At 35.8% G+C, this 22,962-nt stretch overlaps 5 protein-coding genes across 5 annotated transcripts; 4 read left to right on the plus strand and 1 right to left on the minus strand.

Moving 5' to 3' along the window:
* Positions 1-994: 994 nt before the first annotated feature.
* On the plus strand, positions 995-13,081 carry PPL_02104 (uncharacterized protein; the record flags this gene model as incomplete). Its single annotated transcript, XM_020573099.1, has 4 exons — positions 995-1,099; positions 1,169-3,697; positions 3,774-9,882; positions 9,945-13,081. 4 exons carry the CDS (start codon positions 995-997, stop codon positions 13,079-13,081), a joined length of 11,880 nt encoding a protein of 3,959 aa, XP_020437216.1.
* Positions 13,082-13,569: 488 nt separating this feature from the next.
* PPL_02105 (SAP domain-containing protein) lies at positions 13,570-14,946 on the minus strand (the record flags this gene model as incomplete). Its single annotated transcript, XM_020573100.1, has 3 exons — positions 13,570-13,582; positions 13,678-14,579; positions 14,683-14,946. The coding sequence occupies 3 exons, from the start codon at positions 14,944-14,946 to the stop codon at positions 13,570-13,572; spliced, it is 1,179 nt and encodes a 392-aa protein (XP_020437217.1).
* Positions 14,947-15,559: 613 nt separating this feature from the next.
* Positions 15,560-20,031, plus strand: PPL_02106 (uncharacterized protein; the record flags this gene model as incomplete). The annotated part of the gene is made up of 8 exons (XM_020573101.1): positions 15,560-15,656; positions 15,921-16,542; positions 17,140-17,663; positions 17,742-17,851; positions 18,092-18,669; positions 19,009-19,040; positions 19,087-19,326; positions 19,403-20,031. 8 exons carry the CDS (start codon positions 15,560-15,562, stop codon positions 20,029-20,031), a joined length of 2,832 nt encoding a protein of 943 aa, XP_020437218.1.
* Positions 20,032-20,354: 323 nt separating this feature from the next.
* On the plus strand, positions 20,355-21,781 carry PPL_02107 (GNAT family N-acetyltransferase; the record flags this gene model as incomplete). Its single annotated transcript, XM_020573102.1, has 4 exons — positions 20,355-20,425; positions 20,729-20,778; positions 20,837-21,031; positions 21,096-21,781. The coding sequence occupies 4 exons, from the start codon at positions 20,355-20,357 to the stop codon at positions 21,779-21,781; spliced, it is 1,002 nt and encodes a 333-aa protein (XP_020437219.1).
* A 429-nt stretch (positions 21,782-22,210) lies between these two features.
* Positions 22,211-22,477, plus strand: PPL_02108 (uncharacterized protein; the record flags this gene model as incomplete). Its single annotated transcript, XM_020573103.1, has 1 exon — positions 22,211-22,477. The coding sequence occupies one exon, from the start codon at positions 22,211-22,213 to the stop codon at positions 22,475-22,477; it is 267 nt and encodes an 88-aa protein (XP_020437220.1).
* Between the last annotated feature and the right edge of the window lie 485 nt (positions 22,478-22,962).

Genomic DNA, 22,962 nt, shown 5'->3' on the forward strand with positions numbered 1-22,962 from the left:
TTGATTGTTAAAGTGTCATATGATTGGATAACTATGTATTGCATCATTATTGCCTGGTGTGCAATCATTATCTAAAAATGAACCCACTGACATAACAACAACACACTAAACACCAAATTTGTTGGATTGGATATCACGTCAACAAAAAAAATAATAGAAAAAATAAAAAATAAAAAACACTTAAAAATAAAGTCAGACAAATAAATTTAATAGTAATATTTTGGCAAAATACTTTGTAAATTAATAATATATTACTATAAGATGGTTCAATCCTATTTTTGATATCATGAAATTTGGTAAATTGTTTTAAATCTTCAATATTGCAATAGAAAAACCAATGAGTGTCATTTGTAGTATGAAATAGTTCATTATGATGATATCTTTAAATAAAGTCGCATAAAATAAAATTTTAATTAAGCTCCTTTCATTTTAATAATAATTTTATATTTATTTTCATTTTTTTATTTTTATATTTTCATTTATCATATTTGTATTTTACCATTATTAAAGTCCACTATAGAACACCAGTGTTCTATTTTATTTTATTATAAATAAAATTAGAACCTGGTTGAAAAAATCAATAGAATTTAAATGCAAATCAAATTAAAAGTTTGGCACTGGTCAATTAAATAAACTAAGAGATCATACCGAATCTCTTTTAGGAAATGATCTTTTTCCTGTTAAACAAAATTGAAAATAAATTTAAAAAAAAAAAAATTTGCAAAACAAATGAGTTCAATTTAAAATTGTCATACTTGACAAATGGGGGTACCTACCTTCGGATTTATTTTGATCAAATAAATGTGTGTTAAATTTAATATCACACCATGTAAATTAAATTAATCAATAAGTTGGTTATTCAATAAAAAGATAGATAGAAATATAATAATAATAAGTAATAATATCACAATAGATATTTATTATTACTTATTAATTTTCTTATCTAATCTAATCTAATCTAATCTAATCTAATCTAATCTATACAAATTTAAAAATGATAAATACTTCAAATTCAATGAATATTGATAATATTAATAATAACAATAACAACTATATCAACAGTAATAATATCTTTAGTTCTATTTTTGAAAATGATAAAGTAAGTAATTTAACACATTTGAACATAGTCATACTATATATTTATTAACAACCATTCCATTTCTAATAGATAAATGAAGAATGTATATTGTTGTATGGTCTAGTTTCAAAGGTTGCAAAGACTATGCCAGTCTCTGGTGTACAGGTAGCACAGAGATCTGTTGGTCAATATCAATACACTCTTAGTATGAGCTTTGATTCAGTTAATCAAACATTCAAATTGAGTGGACTTAACAGCAGTTCAAATGAGCAACAACAACCACAACAACCATCTTCTGAACAATCCAAGGGATTAGTTGATAAATTGCAATCAGCCATCAATCAACTCACCCAAACACTACCAACAACTCTAAAACATGAACAACTACAACTAGAGCAACAACAACAACCTCTAACTGTTACCATTCAGATATTCAAGAATCACTCTTACTTGGCATCCTACTACAAAGGTATGGCTGTACTCGACCTTGATATAGCGGATCACGATCATCTCTTGGTATCCATACTCTTAAGATATTTAATTGCCTTACAATATTCAACCACTTTGAATATTGGTAATAGTAATAATAATAATGGTAGTAATAGTAGTAATATCAATGGCAATCGAGAAGCACTACATTCTCTATTGTCATATGTTCAAATCCTACATGATTCCTCTGTGGATTTAGTCAGTCCAATCATCGTCAGTCTCTCAAGCGATTACCATCAACAGTTGGACAGTAATCAACTGTTTGTTACTCTTCTAAAGGATTATATTGAATTGAACAATGAATATTCCAATGTCTTGAAAGATGCCATTCTCAAACCTGCTATTTCCAGTTCAGAGTTGGAGACTTTTCTCTATGAGGAAGATGACAACTCCACTACTACCGCCGACGCCGCCACCGCCGCCACCACCACCACAAACATGAATAGTAGTGCTATCTCTATAAAGACAAGAGAGGAGTTGATTCAACTGCTAAATAAGAGGGACACAAAGATCTCTTGGTATTTGGGTCAATTGCTTTTCGATCTTCCGTATCGTCGTGACGACCTCAGACAAGCGTTGTTGATCGACGACACCAAGCAGCGTCGTGATGCAACATTTCAGGTGATTCGTCGATTCGATGCACAGGTCGAGCGTGACAACGTCGTGCGTGTATCCAACCAGATTCGTGAGCAGTGGCTCAGCGATACCGAGTCGTTCCAACCGACGTTGGTAGTTGGTCGTGAATCACGTGCATTCTCCAACCAAGCGACACTGTTTGCCAGCTCCAATTACATACGTATTGATGATGCTATTCGTCAGGTTATCAATCAGCTCGTTCTCACTACCGGTGAACAGTTTATCCGAGATCAATTCGCTGTGATAAAGATACCGGGTTGGGCAGTTGCCGATATCCAAAAGCTGGCGGATCAGCTTGTCAAATCGACTGTCCACCTACAGCCTGTTGTTGGTCGTCTACGTGCGTTGGTTGCCAACATCAACGACAATTGGTCGCCATTCACTCAATTCCAAGGTGCTATCCAACATCTTCGTGAAGTTCTCACCATTGTCACCAATAAGAGTGTAAACTTGGTCGAAGACGCTCAAAAGACAGCGCTGTCAAGACGCTCCGAAGGAATACATCGTCGTTTGTCTGGCAATAAGGATACCGGTGGAAGTGGAGCTGCTGTCAACAGTGTGTTTATCATCGTTCACAGTGTGCTCGAGTCGATTTATGGCAGAGGAAGCAGTCAGGTGTGGAGATGTCTCTACGAGTTGGAGTCGTTGATCCAAACGATGCCGTCCGTACCATCTAGTTTCTCCGTTCTCTTACAACGTCCTAGTTTGAGTGGAAGTGAGAGATTCCGTACGAATGAACTTGAACCAAAGGCGGAGCAGGAGGAAGTCTTGCAAAAGTTGGTGAGAATCGGTGGTGCCAATCTCTACATGTCGCCTGCCAATGAATGGGTGGAGCAAGCCACCGATATCATCGAAGCGATACCGCTGTTTATCTATGAGCGTTTGATAGAGGTCGATGGTCAGAGTACAACGGTGTTTGAGGTCGACCAAGAAGGATTGGAACAGACCATCAGAGGACTGGCCGAGCAGTGGACAAAGAACATTCAACTAACCATACTCTCTGAGCACTGTTCACTTGCCAGAGAGATCATTGTTGAATCCGATCAGCAGATGTCAGTGAATGTTTCAGAGTTAATGAAACAACAGCAGCAATCTACAAGACATTCGGTGATCTGTCAGTTGCTAAAGGATAGAGTTGAAGAGATTGTCAAAGTTGCACATCATCTCGAGTTGCAATACGACAGATTGGCAGAGTCGGTCGAGGATTATATTGAAACCTGTTGGAAACAATCGAATTTCATAACTAGAATAGAGTCATTGAAACATCTTTTAACATCCAATAATGAACAACAACAACAACACAACAATCAAATGGACAGTTACAAATCAATCTATGAACAATCAATGAAACTTCAAGTCCCACAACAAGATTACGATAGAATTAGATTCATGGCGCTAAAGAAACAGAGAAGAATGCCAGCATTCCACTTACTAACAACTGAAGCACCGGGACTAGTAGAAGGTTTCATTCAAGCTGTTTTAGAAGAAGAAATGGTAAGAGTTATTCCCAATAATATTTGACATGTTTAAATATTTTGTTGACTAATATTATCAATTATTATTACTATAGACATTAAAGAATATTATTGAATACTATAAACATGGTAAAAGTGTAATGGATAGAATAAAGGAGTATCAAAATGACTTTATTCTCATTGGAAAAAAGGTTATTTCAGAGTTTAACTACCAACCTATACTCGAACAATACCAAAATCAATTGAATCTCGATGTTGATAGAGCTGTTCTAAGAGTACTTGGCGATCACATGGTTATTCAACGTCAGGTATCACTTTTGGTTGTTCTCTACGAGATTGATAGACTTGAAAAACAACAGACAACAACAGAGTCTTTTTCGTTGACCAACGCAGTACAACAAGAACCATCGTGTGTAACCAGCTATTCAAATAATACTGCTTCAACTTTGGATAAACAACAATTGAATCAACAAGCATTGTTGTCGGTATTCCAACAAAATAGAAATGATAAGGAATTCCAAAGAATATCGGGTGCACTTCAAGGTCAACTATCGGATATCGAGCGAGTAGTGAATGGTAACGATGTCTACAAGAAGGAATATGATAATTATATTCGTTGTGAACTTAGACAATTGACTTTGGATAAGTTACAATTGGATCGACCAGAGTTGGCATTGAAACAACGTGTTGATAAACTCTATAGAAACCGTTCCAGTTTATCAATGACAACTGCACGTCGTGAGGTAATTGCTACCAACAATCTACATGACCAAATGTCTAACCCGAGATTTGCCTACTCTTGCGGTGTAATGTTCCCGTCGGTCGGCTCGAGCAGTGGCGATATCCGTCCTACTGGCGCGCGTAAACGTTATCATTTTGTCTATGGCCCAAGTCGTGTCAATCTCGGAAAAGACGAACGTAAATCCGTTGAGATATGGCCACAGTTTGTTGGTGTAACCGATCCGCTCTGTGCCAAACACGCACGTGCATTCTATCAGCTGATGAATCACAATCCAATCATTCGTACAACCACTGCCGCTGAGAATCTAAAGGTCAGTGAAAATCAATGGACTGCACTGGTCCGTTCGATTCGCAATGTTCAAGCGCTATTTGTTGAACGTTTGGGTGTCGGAGATATCGAGGATTTAGCATATCAGTTCAACCAACGTGGAGGCTTGGCTGTTGCCGCTCACAAGGAATCCGAAGGTTACATGAGCGGACCAACAGCAGGATATTGCATTCCAAAAGATCTGCTCTTCAAACTGTTTGTTGTCACCCACCAAGATTCAAGAAAGCTATCACACGTCGGACTACCAGCACATCTTCACCAATCTATTATTCGACTTATGGTTGACGTTGTTGCTGCGCAACCGACATTCACCAGCTCAGGAGAGTGGGAGCGTTGGGCAGCCAAGGAATTCCTCAGTGAAAGTAAACTAAAGTCAAGATTCCAATCGGATTCCGACTCTTCTCAAGTGAAAAAGTATTTCCAGCAGTACATTGAGATTACCGGTGGTGTTATCATGCTGCATCTTTCAAAGCTAACACAGATTCTTGGTGGTGTGGGTGTTCCTTCGCCATTGGTGTCGTGGGGACGTGATCTTCATGCAGCTCTCTGGAGTTCATGGGCAGAGAAAAAGATTACCCTCGGTGGAGAACAAGTCAATCGTTCCGTTGTCTTCCCGATGACACGTGAAATACCACAATCCGGTAGATTGGCGTCAAAGTTGAATCCAAACGCCTACTTGCCAACGGAGGAGTCGCTACGTGTGCATATGTTTGGTGTCTACAAAGGAGATGACGACCAGAAACCACCTCCCGATGTCAGATTTGCATGGGTAATGAGAGCATTCCTTATTCTATCCGGTCACTACAAAGAGGTTGCAATGTCACTCGACGAAGAAGGACAACTGATTGCCCGACTAAGTTGGGATGGATTCCACCCGGACTCCACCGATCCAAAAGATATACAAGTGAGACAATATCTTTCTAATCATTTCCTTGGAATTCCAGATTTTTCCAAAGATACTCCCGATCATGTCGATGTCATTGAACGTCTCAAACAGATGTTCCCAAGACATACAACAGTGGGAGACATCACAATTACCGCAGTTCCAGGTGTGGATTCCGAAGATCTTCTTGGATTCTCTGCAGAGACACTGACACTCCTTGGCGATGAAGCATCGTATGCTCAAGAACTACTGAGAAGTCGTGGTATTTCCATTGACCAAATGAAAGCAAATGCACAACTCCATAGAAAATTCATTGACGAATGGATTCCGCTATCGAATCTCCCAGCAACAGAGCAAGCCGCGTTGAAGAAAGAGATTGGTGGAAGAATACATCCACTTGCTCTTCGACTACGTGGTCCTGGAGATAACTTCCTTCGTGATCTTCAAGGACAGGATATTGTCGTATTCTCAATTACACATCCACAGTTGCTCGCACTGAATCCTGCTACTCTGAGAGATCTCATGTTGATTGGACGTCCCAACAGTTCTTTGGTTGCTCACGATCATGTTTCACAAGGTCGTCATCGTGTTTGGTTTGAACGCGATGTCATGCTTTGGTATGCTGCTTGCCGTGCCATCGATGAGAATGGTCAGCGTCTCAGCAATTGGCGTGAGAGAAGTAGTCGTGGTCGCCAATCGATCTACAAAGCATTTGGTTGGGGAACCGACCAATACCAACCACTTCTTGGTACCGATCTTCGCCAGGAGGTGGAACGTCAGGAAAACAGAGCAATCAAACTATTTGAATTGTTGGACAAGATTGCCAATTCAACTTATATAAACAATACAATTAACATTGATGAATTGGTTAATGAAATCAATAGAACATTGTTTGGCGTTGGTGTAAACATTAACTTACAATCGATACCACCACTGCATCCCAATCAACTACAGAATGAAATCGATATGTTGGTTCAATATGAACAACGTGTACTGCTTGCCAATAGATTTAGAAAACGTGATCTGGTGATAAGAGAATCGTTGGAGAAACTTAGAGATCGTCCCATTGCCAATACTCTCAGTCCTATTGCTTGGTTGGCAGTCGGTGGCTATCTATTGTTGAATGGACAACCCGCTAGAGTTATCAATCGAACTCTCACCATTGTGAATAGAGCATGTTGTAGAATCAATTTAACACAAACAGACAACAGCAACATTGACTTTGAGAAGGATCCTCTCATGACCAGTTTACTCACTGCCCAGTTGGCAACCTCAAAGATTCAACTACGTGATCGTAAAGGAAAGATGTTTAGTGTCAAAGCAAGTGAAGAACATGTTGAAACTGCAGTTACCAGACGCAAGGAACTGGAAGCACAATCAAGAAGAAATGCAATTCTTAAATATAGAGAAGATGGATATCTTTCACTGGGACGTCCACATGCCATCTCACCAACTTCTACTTCATCATCCAACATCTCCAATCTAAATGGATTGGTAACCCTTATGTTACCACCCATTCATGAGAATCTAAAGAAATTGGTATATCACATTGAAGAATCAACTCCTAATCCCTCTGTCTCTGTTGAGAGAATCAATGTTACATTGGGACAAACTTATAATCTATGTATTCAAGCTCTGCTACAATTGGTTCACCTCTACAAACCATCGAATCAAGAACAATTGAATACATTGATTCTCCAACTAGCTGATCAATCAACGGGCAAAGAGTTGGATCTAAAGTGTTGGGATGATCTAGTTGGTAGCTACGAACAATTCGGTGCATTCAGTCCTTTGTATGAAGCATACTACCAGCAACAAACTGATAAACAACAACTACTTGGTTTGGTATCAGTCATCTCTCAAGTTATGGCAACGCTTCTACTCCTAGATAAGATATCATTCTACCTCTCAGTGCCAAGTGAAGACATTGTCGAGAACAATATCTGGCGTAGTCTAGCAGAGTTCTTTGCCAAGACGATCGATGATCACTACTCAGAGTACACTCCATGGTTTATGGATCCTAAACGTTATCCACTTTTCAATCAGTATTTCGACGACGTAGGAATTATGAAGCCGGAATACAGAGAGAGTCAGTATCGTCTATACTGGGAATCACATCGTTCACTCTACAAATTGATTCACTCATTGATTCGTTGCAAGACTTCATTCTCACATGCCAACCAACTGTCGCTACTTGGTGATGTATTCATTGGTCCAGTTACTGATTCCGACTGTATCGTTGTCCATGCTATTGGTGCCAGTGCGCCAGAACGATATGAACAACTCTGGCGTGCATACAACCAGATGCGTGAGATCTCATTCATTAAAAACGATGGATTCCAAACACCTTTTATCTTTGAATCGATCGATCCAACCGATAAACATGGTTTGGATACGCAGTCACATGTTAATCATTGTTTCCTCAGTCCAATTGGAAGAACTCATTATTCACGTGCACTAATGGAAGGACCAACTCTTGGTGACAATCTATTCATCACCAGAGATGGAAATATGGTTAACTTGTCCGGTGATGGCAGACAAGTTCTCACCATTCACAACGCCATGTTTTGGATGAACGAACAACAATTTAGACACTATCTTTTGACAAGTAGTAGCAGTCGTGGTGATGGAAATCAACCTACCAATGAAACTGTAGATGCCTTTGTCAACAAATCGAAACAGAGTAAACAACTTGTGGCAAAAGGTATATTAGTGGCAGCAAGATTCAGTCGTCCAGTAGTCATTGGAAGCGCTGTAACTCTTCACCATCATCATCTTGAACCGCTTCTCTCTAATGCTGGCTACCCAACCACTGACAAGTCACCATTCCTCTATGAAATGACCTATAACAAATCATTGTATCCATTGATATTCAATCCATCTTCACAAACCAATGTTTTACTACCACCAGAAATCGATTGGTTGCAACTTGAAACCTCAGAGATTCTCAGCAAAAATGATGATGAATCACAAGCCAAACTGGAAATTCTTGAAAAGATTAGCGCTAGACTTGTTCCATTTGTAAAAGAACATCCGATTATCATTGTTAAGGGGGCTGCGGAATCTGGTGCAAGAAATCTCAGTCGTTTTGACTTGTTCGATCAAACCACCGGTCAACTGGATCAAGATGCTCTCAACAATGCATCACTTTTCATTTACCACGTCTCGAAAGCACAGAATGTTGTTATTCAACGCGCCATTATTTCATCACCACTCTTCTGGATGAGTAAGGAAGCAATCGATAGGATGGTAGAACGTCAGATTTCCGATCATGGATTGGCAGTCGAGTTGAATAGACATCCTAAAGATTCGGTCTATGGAACACTTCGTGTCATCATGTCTACAGGATCGCCATTGGATAGCAATGATTTGGTTGATCCAAAGAATTGGAGTGCTTCTCACCATATTGCATTGAATAGTTTACAGATCGCTACAAATGTAGGACGTCAAGGATCTCTGGAAATACTAACAACGGAAATGATACAACCTGATCTAAGAGCAAACTTTATCGCTGGGCTTGAAGATGCCGGTAGAAATGTTATGGCTGCGATCGCCAAATTCGGACCGGAATACTGGAGCAAACCAGTTGAACTATTTGGACATACCTTCAAGAGTTATCATGAGAGATTCCCCCATATCAAGGAGAATGACGCCACCGGAATTCCAATTCATTGGCCAAGATACTTGATGTTGGACTTCATCCCAGAACCAATTTGGGCAAGAAAAGATAATAATGCACCAATCGATATGAGATTCTCAAGACTTTTAGATATTGTTCCATATCAGACACACGATGGAAAGCCAGTATTTACATTCAGAGATGAAGCTGACGGCGGACAGGAATTCGAGGCAGTCATCATCGGAATGAACTTTTGGCAATTGGAACCCAATGTTGGAATTGGACTTTGGCCAAACTTTTGGAAGAGAGAATTGGAGAATCAAATGAACTTGGTCAAGCACTCTAGACAATCGGAAATCGATTGGTCGAAAGTTGGTGTCAGTGATAGAATAGTACTATCGAACTTCCTTCATGTCGGTCGTCTATTCCTTGATACACTTCCTAAAGAAGCTATTTTGAATGTTCAACTTGGTGGATCAAAAGATAATGACAAAGATCATAATGTAGTTGGCAGTGGTCAATCCAAACAATCACCAAGAACATCCACTGCTGCTCCTACTCAACCAACAACAACAACCACCTCTACAATTATTAACCAACTCAATGAAAATCCAGAGTTAAACAAACTCATAGGTAAATAAAGTCTTTATTTTACATTATTTTTAAATCAATTATTGATTTGTTATTTAATTTAGATCAACCACATGAATATTTATTATTTGGTCAATCATTGTTAATGAAAGACAAGTCAATCAAACTATCGGATGAGACAAAGAAGAGATTGGTTGAATACACTTTGGATTGTCATTTAAGTAGTAGATTGACTCCCGAAATGGTAATATTGGACAATCTGGACAATGTTGAATTTCAAAAGTATTTCCCATATGAAAACACTTGTGCGATTATAACTGGAAAAAAAACGTTGATGTTGAATCATTTCTATCCATTCTTTTTATCGAAAGAATCGGTTAATGACACCTTGGACATCAATCTCATTGGTATTCATTATAGTTGGATTGATAATGAAGATATGTTTGGTCTCACCAGGTGTATTGTATTCGATAGTACCAAACGATTGTTTATTGATTTCCCATTGTCAGTTGAACAATCAAAGAAAATTAGACTTTCTACATGTTTTCTGTTGGAGTTACCGAATGAGGAATTGAACCAAGAAACCGATTTCCACCAACAGATTTCAATGGAGCTGGAAAAGGATGGTGTTAAAGTGCTGAACGATTTCCAAAAGAGCAACCAACGATGTGATGATAAATTCTGGTTACGTTCCAAACTATTGGATGGCTTCATTTCCATTGTAAATTGTAAACCAATACAAACAATATCTATTTCATGTAATGATTGTATTACAAATGAAGATGTTGTTGAAAAACTGGATCAACTACAGACAGCGCAACTACCAATTATCATCCAACCAAGATCAAACACAACCGAATCAGAATGCGTTAGATACTTTAAAAACAAATCAGAAGATCAATGTGTAAACTACATTTTGGAGTTATTCGATTTTGGATATGACCATGTGTTGGCATCTCAATTTATACAATCTATAAAAACAAAAGATGGATGCTCATTCATTGTCAGATTGAATGCTAGTTTGGGTGGTTTGACGACCATAGCAATTGTTAAATCATCGTCTCCAGATGAAACAGTCATATCTCCAGGTTTAAGAAAATCCAAATGGGTCAGAGTGGACAGTGTTTTAAATAACTTGGATGGTTTCAAAGTAACTGAACAAGATTGGAAAAATTGGTCAGATATTGCACAAACAATATTAGAATCAACAGAACTACAAATTGTTGGAATCGATGTTATTCTTACGAAACAAATCGAAGGCTCTCTGTTAAAGATACATCCAGTAGTATTGGAAGTGAATGCACGACCTGGAAGTTTAATTTTCTCTGAGCAATTGGAATTTTCTGGAAACGATGATTTATCATCTAGAATGACTACTCCAATCTCCAAACAATTTTGGTATAATGTAGTAAGAAATTCCAGTATGACCATTAACTCATTGCTCAGATCTGTACTTGCCAATGAAAATAGGTTTGGCAAACTATTGGAACATAGATATACTTTTGGAGGTTTGAATGGCGGTAAAGATTATAAGAACATAAAGGATAGACAAAAGAGTTATACAAACCTTTTGGAGCAGTCAATAGCCAGTGGGTTCGATAAAGATAAACCTGTTATTTTGACAGCATCCAATGGTAGAGACAGAGTATTTATGGGTCATAGTGATTTTGTTGGATTGGGTGGATTCACTATTAATGCAACAACCATCAATGAAATTCTTTGTGTAATGCAACTTAAAGACGATCCAAATCCAAGAGTAATCCTTTCGAATATAGATAAGCAATTCCAACAACAAAGTTTTACAATTGATGAAATAGATCAACTTTTAAATCAGAATCTTCGTGATGACAAATCTATTCCTACTCTTTGGCCACCTCAACATTGGGAGAACTATATCAAATGTTGTTTGGCATATTTATTGGCACCTGCTAATCGTGAGAAATATCCAAATGTCGCCAGAAGTCTAAAAGAATTGTCAACTCAGAAAAAGTCTATCCTTGCCATGTTTTCAGCGGATGGTTCTCTAGGTCTATCTTGGACTGGTGGAGTCAGCTCGAGTTCCGCCCTAACTGGTGCATTCAGTATATCTTTAAATCGATTGTTGGGATGGAATTTATCGTTAGAACAACTTGCCGATATTGACTTTGGAGAGTACTATCTTGGAAAGAATGCTGGATCCTCAGATAAAACATCACAACTCTTCTCGAGAAAAGGGCAAATCTCAGTGATTGGTTCAATTCCAGAGAGGTTTATTAAATGTTTGAAATTTCCAAGTGAAATAGTTGTTCTTATGGCAGAGAGTCCAATCCCAAGACTATCAACTCAGAAATCGAAACAATGGTTGGATCAACAGATTGCTATTGGCAGCGTCAAAGGGTGCACAACCGAACAAGTATCAGTATGGGCCAACTCCATTATGAAATCATTTAGTTCCAAAGTATTTGTAGAGTCTGTTAAATTTTTCCAGACATCAATCGAATTCAACTTAGAACAATCGATGAAGCAAAGTGGATTGTCTAAAGATGAACTTAATGCTGTTAAATTATCATTGGAAAATGGATTACTCAGAGAATTGACTGTTGGAGGAAGAATCATTTCATACCTACCTGAATTGGAAAACAAGAGAAAGAGAGCCATTCTCACCTTTAAAATGTTGAAACTGCTACCAGAGGAAATTGAAATCGATGGAATCAAACTTTGGATGAGAAAATCAATATTATATGCACTCTCAGAGATTGAAAGAGGATTTGTCTATCAAGAGTTGGTTCAATCACTTTCAAGTGGAGCTTTAAATCAGCAACAAAAGAAACTATTTGTTGAGAGATTGATGACCATTGTTAAAAAAGCACATGAAGGTGATAAACAAACAACAGACTACAGAAATGGATTTAGTAAGACTGCTTGGGGTGAGATGGAACAATCAAATTACACTGACTTAGCATTTGACAATAATATCAAAACACTTTCAGGTAAAGATGACAATGATTTTGATGTTGGATTATATTACTACCCAGGTGGCTATCAAAGATCACTCCCAGAGATAGATGAATTAGCTCATTTGATTTCAACTCAATTCAGTGGTACCGCTGCCCTGAGAATTGCTGCTGCTGGATTAGGAGGAAGTGTATGTGTTCACTGTCACATTGACCAACAAAAAGAAGTGAAAGATCTATTATCTAAACACAATTATATTGTTAGAGGAGTTGAACCAGCATCACCAAGCTCCGTGATATTTTCATAAATTATCAATAAAATTAATTATTCATTATTTCTAAAAAAAAAAAATATGAGGCAATCTATCATTTCTTGGAAAAGTTATGTACTAACTTCCTTAATTTCAGGTTCTTTTATAAAAGCCACGTGGCTTTTAAAATCACTCACAAATAATAATATTCGTAATAAATTTAAACTTGTAAATTTATAATTTATTATTTCATGTTTTATTTACATCAAGAAATTAGTTCATAATATGTATTGCTTTTAACCATTGGTAATTTATGAAATTATTAATAATTAATTTCCAGCCATTTGTTTTTTTTTTTCCTAATATGTCCCAACAAAAGTAGAATTGTACATCTTCAAATTATTGACAGCAACACATCAATTAAAAAGAATTGAAAAAGAATATTTAAAATTTTAAAAATATTTAATGGATTTATTACAAGATAATAGTCTGACCTTTTTAGAGTCAAAATATTTGAAAAAAAGTTTCAAAAGTCAATCAGTGTTTTAAGTTGATTGACTTTTTTTAAAGTGAGAGATCTAGTGGTTTAAGGTGTTGTGGTTTAGCTATCAGCATGTTGTTGTTAAATTAAGTGAAGTTAACTGAAAATTTACTTTCCGGTCTTCTTTGACTTGTTTGGGGTGGTTGGGGTAGCTTGCTTGGCGATCTTTTCAGTAGTGTTTTTCTTCTTTTCGGCTGGGGTGACGGTCTTTGGAGCAGACTCGACTGGCTTTGGTGGTTTCTCAGCCTTGGCAACTGGCTTGACGGCAACATCTTCGGTATCGTCGTCCTCCTCGTCGGACTCGGCTTGCTCACCAACCTTGGATTGTGGGGTATCCAACTCTTCCTCATCGTCTTCACCTTCTTCATCTTCGGATGATTCTTCTTCTACCTCGGCAGCAGCGGGGGCTGGCTTCTCAGCCTTGGTTGGCTTCTTGGCAGCGGCGGTATCCGGAGTCTTAGTGGTCTTGGTGCTTGGAACGTATTCACCTCTCAAGAAGAGCATGATTCTTTGGATGACTTCTCTCTTGGTACCACTGATCTTGATTTCCTTCTCACGGCAGAAGTCTTGCAACTCCTCCAAGTAGTAGTGTTGGAAGATGTCTTGGTAGCTGAGCTTCTTGGAGAGCTTTTGCTTGGTCTCACAGAACTCGACGACGACTGGCTTGGCCTTCTTTGGCTTTGGAACCTTTCCTGTGAGGATGCACTTGATCAAAAAGTCTGGGGTGTTGCTGTCGGTATCCAACTTGAGGTCGGCAACCATCTTCTTCAAGGTGACAACTGGAGTGTCCCACAAGAACATTTCGAAACCAGTGTTTCTAATGTCGACTGGGAGTTGGCTGACAAAGTTCTCTGGCTTGGTGACAACATGTGGGGCAATGATGCTCTTGTATGGGTCCTTTGAGGCGAAGTTCTTAACGTAGTTGTTCAAGCTGAGGGCCAAAACCTTCTTGGTCAACTTACGGATGAGGTACATCTTATTACGCTTTGGAACTGGTTCATCATCAGTTCCCTTCTACAAATTGTTTTAATTTAATTTTTATTGAAAAAGTTAGTAAATACAATACTTTACTATTTGATTTGAGCAACTATATCTGACAATTATTTAAACACTTTACCTCTTCGAATGGTGAGTATAAAACTTCGAGTTGAGCTTGGGTCAACAAACGGAAGAGGTACTTGACACCGTATTCTTCAATCTTGGATCTGACTTGAGCCTTGACCTCGGTGATCTCAGCCTTCTCGTCTTGGTTTCTCTTCTCTACGTCTCTCTTGTTGTCGAGTGGCTCCAACTCGGACATTGGTACCTTGTCAACACCTTGCTTGACGGACTCTCTGAGAGTAGTCTTCTTGAATTTATCGATTAAATCAACCATTGACATCTTGTTTTGTTTTGTGTTTGTAGTATATAAAAATAAATTGATATTTATTTAAAAAGCTATATAGAAAAGGTTAGTATATATATATAAATATGTTTATATAATTAAGGATTTAATGATTAAATATATTGCAAAAGATTAGAGATTGCTTTTTAAATGGAAAATGATTGGTATGGGTGGCGCCAAAATCAAAAATAAAAATTACCTCCAAAATTTGAAATTGAATATTCACAGTGTTAGCGCCAAAATCACATAGAAATAAAATCAAAAATATCTGCTCCCTCAGATGATTGGAGATAATACTCGCTTTGGAACAAGGGAGAGAACCCACACAATCAACTTAATATTACCTGGTTCACATCATAAAATTTTAAATGGTAATTTATTGGAATTTGATGATTTAAAATTTTTTGATAATCTAGCCTGTATGGTTCAAAATTATTGAAATCAAATAAGTTATATTTTGTTAAGAAAAGATGTTCATTCACACACTATGTTTTAATTAAACATTCATTCAAATCTAAGAATTAACATTTAAATTATTAATTATTTGATTGTATTATTTTATAAGAATTTTATCACTTTTTTTTGTTATGATAAAAAAATCAGAAAAAATATGAAAGGTGGAGGTGACACCAAAAAAAAACATGAAAACATTAAAATCGATCGATTTTTGATTTGTTTTGCAAAAAGTCAAAGATTATATATCGGAAGTTTTAATATATAGATTAAATACATATAATATATTTATATAAATATAAATAAAGTTAATTTATGAATTATCATAATAGTAATAATAAATTAAATAAGCATCAATCATCATTTTGTTCAAATAGTAGTATTCATTGTAAAGAGTTGATTAACAATTGTAAAGGCAGTTCACTTTTACTGGGGTCTTAGAGAAAAACAAAAAAAAATAGTTACAATTAAAAAAAAAACAAAGATATTTAGAAGGTTTTTAGTAAAAAAAATAATAGTTTCAATGAAAGCAGGTGTAAAAGTAATGTCAAATGGTGGTGGCTATACCAATCCTTCAGTGATGATATGGACACCGACCGATAAGAAATACAGTTTCAATCTTGGCAATGGAATACACCGTCAGACGATGACACTCAGTACCAAGGTTTACGATGCCAACACTGTGTTTCTCACACACATCGATCCCTCGACAATGGCTGATTTTCCTAACTATCTCCTCAGAAATCGTTATGATTTCGCGGTGGTCGGACCGGTAAATACCACCCAAGCGATACTCGCTCATCGTTACTACGTCGGACGTAGAAACAAAACGATTAACGTCACTGAATGTACCAATGACATTGTGTTGTCCGATGGTTATCTAACTGTCTATCCAGTTGTAATCGAGCCTGCAACAGTTAGCATCAACAACAATTGTGGTGACGTCGACCAATCAATGGAATTGGAAAGAGTTAAGCTTCCATTTATTCATGCTTTTAACAAGCCATTGACAGATAACTCTACATTCAAGGCTGCTTTGTCGATGGAGATGAAATCTTTCTACGATTGGACAGTGTTGCGTGGTGGTCTGTTGCATTTCGGCAGTGGTCATCCAACGATCACCACAGAGGAGATTGAAAAGTATATGATTTACAAAATGATGAAGATAACTGACAATCTGGTCGGTGATTTCAAAGCTTATCGACCAGAGAATTACAAGCAAATCAAAGAGTATATCAGAGATCCTTTCAAGTTTCACGAGGTCGCCCCTGATACCGAGGAGTTTTGGGCGTTGGAATCCAGGCATTTCCGATTGATTACAAGAGTTTCCAATTTGTGTAATCTGACTCCAGAGGTGAAGAAAAAGATTGTTCAGGAGCGTGGAAAGGTGTTTACAACCGATAAACACTACGGACCGATTCGTTCGCAAACTCACAGTTTCCTGGACGTGAAGCGCGACGCCGCCACCGGAATGGGTGAGGTCGTTTGCTATGTCTGTCACTTGCCCGATATCATAGGAAAGTTTGACAACAAGAAAGCCGATGAGCTTGGTGTTGTCGGTCCACTCAGATCCAAGTTGTGCAAGGGTGAATCGATTGTCAATGCCAAAGGTGTAACCGTGCATCCAAGTGATGTGCTGTCGCCTAGTACTGTTGGTCCTGTTATTATGGTTCTGGCATGTCCATCAATTCACTATCTCGATAGCTTGATATCGAATCCGACTCTATTGAAGTACAGCGCAAGTGAAAACAGTGGTTGCATTGTTCATATGATTCCAGAGTCACTGGCTGCCACACCTCAATATTGTGCGTTTATCGCCAAATTCTCGAGCAACTGGCAACATTTGGTTTTGAATGAAAGTTGCTCCTACAATGAACTGCTCGTCAAGTCCGCTCAAATGACCAACGGTTTGAATAAAGTTGCACCGAACTACTTCCCAGCGCTGTCGCCACTCTGTCCTGCCAAGCCACTTCCAGAGCAACTGGCGTCACTCTCCAATGTCCACAGAGGAAGATACCAACAATGTGTCGTATTGAATCCACTGCCAGCCAATAAATGCCCTCTTATTGACAACAGTAAATGCACTGAAGATGTAGATTTGGATTTCTCATTCGAAGTACAATCTCCAAGAAATGGTTCTGTCACTGAGCTCACACCATTCGAACAGAAAACTGAATCAATGCTTGATTCTCTCACCGAAGAAGATATGGAAATGGTTTTCTTTGGTACAGGTTGTTCACAAGCATCTGAGTTTAGAGATGGTATGTAAATAACAATGATGCTTTTATTTTAAAGAACAAATTACATTTATTAATTGTTATTTTTTTTCTTTTTATTAGAATCATGTATTTATTTAGATTTGTTTGAAAAAGGTGGTATTATGTTGGATGTAGGTGGTGGAAGTTACTCTCAAATGTACAGAAAATATGGTCCTGAATTGGTTAAAAAGGTAAGTGGAATGGATGAATCATACAAGTTTAATATATCTAACACCTCTTATTATTATTTATAATATTAGAAACTTTCCAAGTTGAAATTTGTTTATTTATCACATTTACATACGGATCATCATCAAGGTTTATTCAAGATTGTGGAGATGCGACATCGTGCAATGGAGGAGTTGTGCATTCCAGAGGATCAAAGAACTCTTTGCATTCTGACACCACCCAACGGAAATTTCTATATGAAGGATATCGAGCTGTCCCTCACCCTCGGTAAGAATATGTGGAAGTATCTCGAGTTTTACGATTCCAACAATTTCGACAACTCCAACAATCAACGAATGCTAAAGTTCCTTGATGACCAAATGCTGCTCAACGTTGTGCAAACCATTCCTGTGGTCCACAATTTTGCTGCCACCGGTATCGTTATCAAGAGCAGACAAGGCTGGTCTGTAGGTTACTCTGGTGACACTGCATTCTGTGAACGTCTTGCAACTCTTCCGGTCTGTCAAGATCTCACTGTTCTGATTCACGAAGCTACGTTCCAAGATCACCAACCGGAGCTCGCCAAGAAAAAGAGTCACTCTACTTTCTCGGATGCAGTCAAGACTGCCAAGCAATCCAATGCCTACACAACTATACTCACTCATTTCAGCCAACGTTATCCAAGACTCGATACTTTGGTATCAAATTCCGATCACACTAAAGTTGCACTTGCATTCGACTTTATGTCCATCAATCTAAAGAATCTCGTTGGATTACCGAAAGCACTTGCTTCACTCAAGATTGATCCAAATGATGATGAGGAAATGGAAGTTGGTTTTGAGTAGATCAAAAACATAACAATAAAAATCAACTTTTAATAATGGCATTAACCCAAACAGTTTAAATCACACGCACTTCGAAGGTGGGTTGGTCGAATGACCACCAAAATATAATCGTGAATTTAATATGGTTGAATTTTTTTTATTTTTTTTATATTAACTTTTACTTTGTTTTATTACTTTTAGTTTTACTATTTAATAGTATTTATCATTGAATGGAATTAAACAACTCTAAAAATTTTTTGGTGGTTTATTTTTACCCCAAGTTTATCAGCTTTGAATTTAATTCCCAAAATGATCAAAATTCACATTCTTAATTTTTTATGTTGTATTAACAATAGTTTAATAGATAGTCAAAGTAGAGTTAAAGATGGTATCAAATTTAGATTTAAAGAATAAATTTGTTTTTAAAACATTAGGTGATGTAGATTTTGAAACAATTATTTATGTTTGTTTCAAAAAGTCTTTTTTTGACTATAATGTCAATTTCCAAGCACTTGACTCAAAGTACTTTGAAAATAGATGGAGAGTTGGTATGGCTGATTACAAGGCATCTGTAGGATCATTCAATATCGAAACAAATGAATTGGTAGGAATTGTTATATGGGGTATTGATTATGATAAAAATGGGCAAAGAGTTGCATATAACATTACAACAGGTAATGATAGATATTTTTTATTACCAATCTTTTTAAATAACAATTATTAACTATTCTTTTTTTTTTTAAATAATAGGAGTTATGCCAGAGTATCGTAGAATTGGATTAGCATATGGAATGATTCAATATTCAATCAATATGCTAAAGAATCAACCTTATAAATTAGATAAACTATCTTTGGAAGTCATTACAGCCAATGAGCGAGCTGTCAAGTGCTATGAGAAATGTGGATTCAAAATTGATAGAAATCTGGTGATCTACTCAGGAATACTAACAGCTATAGAACAAAAACCAGAAGATCAAATGAGTTCTGGTAATAAAGTGTTGGTATTAAAAGGAAAAGATATTTCAATTGAAAAACTCTCACCAAAACCATTATGTGAAAGTCCATGGGAATTCCAAGCCAAATGTTTGATGACAGACCTTGAAAATCTCGAGTGTTGGTCGTTGATCGATGAAAACACAGAAGGTAAAGAGCCTGGTAGAACCTATCTTTTAATATATGGACCAAGAAATTTTGTTGAATATGCTCATTTCGAATCAGTGGAAAAAGGAATTACACTAATGAACCAACTTTCATTAAAGTATCAAAATATTATGTCTTTGATTCAAGAGGAAGAAGAAATTGTCATATCTGTCTTCAAACATTTCAATCTTGCTATCAAACTACATGAATACGAAATGTCCAGACCAATCGATCTTTAAAAAACTAAACAAAATTTTTCACTATAATTAATAATAAAATTTTAAAATGTTGTTTTAGAATTTCAAAAGAATCTAAATAACTAGTTATTCAAAAATATAATGTTGAATTCTTCTTTAAAGATTTATTCTGTTAAGAAACAGAAAAAAAAGTTAATTTTGTGCTTTTAATTGTTTTTTTAGAAAAATTTAACAAATGAACAACCCTCCCCAAAAATGAAAAAATTTTGCATAGATTTTGCAAAAATAATGCGAGAATACTAAAAAAGCTGTGAAAAAAGAAACCCAACCTATAAAATGAAATAAAACATGACAATATAGAAAATATGATAAATAGTAATACACGATATATATCTATTAGATCTTTAAATGACACTAAAAATATTAAATTAATTGTGTAATTTCATTTTATAGGGGAGGATAAAATCTATTAAATGAATTTTTAAAAAAATTATAAATATATATATATCAGTTAAATTTTCCTCTAATTTTGAATCTTTATATTGATTACGTTTCACTTTAATTTCACTAAGTATATTAGTGACTTCAATACTCTGGCTATTCATTTTTAATGAGGCACCCTTTAACCCAAAAAAAAAAAGTTTATTTAACCAAAAAAAAAATATAATTTATTCCATCCTTTAGTTCAAAAAATTTTTCATCTTCTTTTTGTTATTAATAATATCTTTTTTATAAATAGAGAAATACATAAAATAGATGGAAAGAATTTTAGATATAAAGAAAAAATTTGTATATAAAACATTAGGTGATGTGGATTTTGATACTATTTGTGTTTGTTTCAAAAAAGCTTTTATTGACTATAATGTCAATTTCCAAGCACTTGACTCAAAGTATTTCGAAAATAGATGGAGAGTTGGGATGACAGATTACAAGGCATCTGTAGGATCATTCAAAATTGAAACTAATGAATTGGTAGGAATTAGTTTATGGGGCGTTGATTATAATAAAAATGGAGAAAGAGCAGCATATAACCTTATTTCAGGTCATGATAGATATTTTTTCTAATCTTTATTCAACAATTAATATCTTGTTTTTTTAAAAAAAAGGAGTTCTTCCAGAGTATCGTAGATTTGGATTTGGAGAGGGAATGATGGAATATTCAATTAATCTACTAAAGAATGAACCATTCAAAATAGATAAGTTGGGATTGGAGGTAGTTAGTACGAATGAAAGAGCTGTTAAGATCATTGAAAAATTTGGATTCAAAATAGATAGAAATCTAGTAGTTTACTCAGGAACTTTAAAAGCTATTAAGCCAAAGCGGGATCATCAAATCGTTTCAAGAGGTAATAAAGTTTTAGTATTAAAAGGAAAAGAGATTTTAATTGACAAACTCTCACCAAAACCATTATGTGAAAGTCCTTGGGAATATCAAACAAAGTTATTAATCACTGACCCAGAAAATCTCGAGTGTTGGTCGTTGATCGATGAAAACACAGAAAGTAAAGAGCCTGGTAGTACCTATCTTTTAATATATGGACCAAGAAATTTTGTTGAATATGCTCATTTCGAATCAGTGGAAAAAGGAATTACACTAATGAACCAACTTTCATTAAAGTATCAAAATATTATATCTTTTCTCCAAGAGGAAGAAGAAATTGTCATCTCTGTCTTCAAACATTTCAATCTTACTCTCAAATTTCAAGAATTCGAAATGTCCAGACCAATAGATCTTGGAATAAAACAAAACAAAATCTTTAATTTCAATGATAGAATATATTCTAAATTATAAGAAAATAGTAGTTTATTGTTATCAATAAAAAGATTAGTCAAATCTTTAAAATTTAAATATATTCAACCTCTAAATAAACTATTACATATGACAAGTTACAAAAATATAATAAATAAATCTTTAAAATTCTTCTTGCTTCTATAGATTTATTGATATTCCCCAATCAAAAAGAAGAAGTAAAGTGGTAGGAATAAAATTTAATATTTAAGTTCATTTTTTTTTATGTGTTTATTATTACTTTTAAATGAAATTGATAAATTAATTACATTCCAATTTAATATCAATTCTTTAAAGATGTTAAACAAGTTCAATAACAAAAGTATTATTATTTTAGTTTTTCTTTTCTTATTTTGCAGTATCTACTATGTTGACTGTGTGTATTGTGCTGAACAAGAGGAACAACAATGCAATACCTATTACACAATTAAAATGACAAAACTAAACGTCAATGCAATTGTAAGGGGAGAGATAAGAGGAACCGCTTGTTTAGTTCAGCTACCTAAATATCCACCAACCGTTGTCTACCGTTTCGACAATGCTCAATTCACGGATATCGATGAAAGTTGGGTTGGCCAGAGAATTCCTGTTCAAATCGAGGTGTATTCCTACAACACCAAAGTAAAGAGTGAAAGTGTTGTCATTACATTAAGTTCACTTAATAAAATTACAGATCTTCAAGTTGATTACTATGCATAAAATCAAAAAAAAAATTCAAAAGAATTTTCAAAAAAATAAACTAATCACCGACAAAAAAAAAAAAAAAATCATTTTTAAAAATAAATTTGTTGTTATTGGTTGAAAAACTGTTTGTTTGTTCGCAACGGTTGCTAAATTTAAACTTTCTCAGAGAACCATTTTATTAATGTATTATTATTGATTATTTAAAATAAAAATATATAATCTAAATAAGATAGAAGAAGGAGTATTAATTTAAAAGTAAAAAAGTACATTTGAACTTAAAAGAAGAATCCAATATTAACTAGAATTGATTGATTTTCAAAAAAGAAAGGTATTTATTCATTCATTCATTCATTCACTCATTCTTTAATTACTATCATTCTATTGCTGTTGCTGTTTTGATTCTCATTCATAAGACAATTGTTGCTGCGGCTGTGCTGTTGTTATAGAGATAAATTCATATATCCATAATTATAAGAGATCGATTGCATTCAGTTCCTTTT

This window comes from Heterostelium album, assembly GCF_000004825.1.
Source record: "Heterostelium album PN500 unplaced genomic scaffold PPL_scaffold2, whole genome shotgun sequence".
NCBI lineage: Eukaryota > Evosea > Eumycetozoa > Acytosteliales > Acytosteliaceae > Heterostelium > Heterostelium album.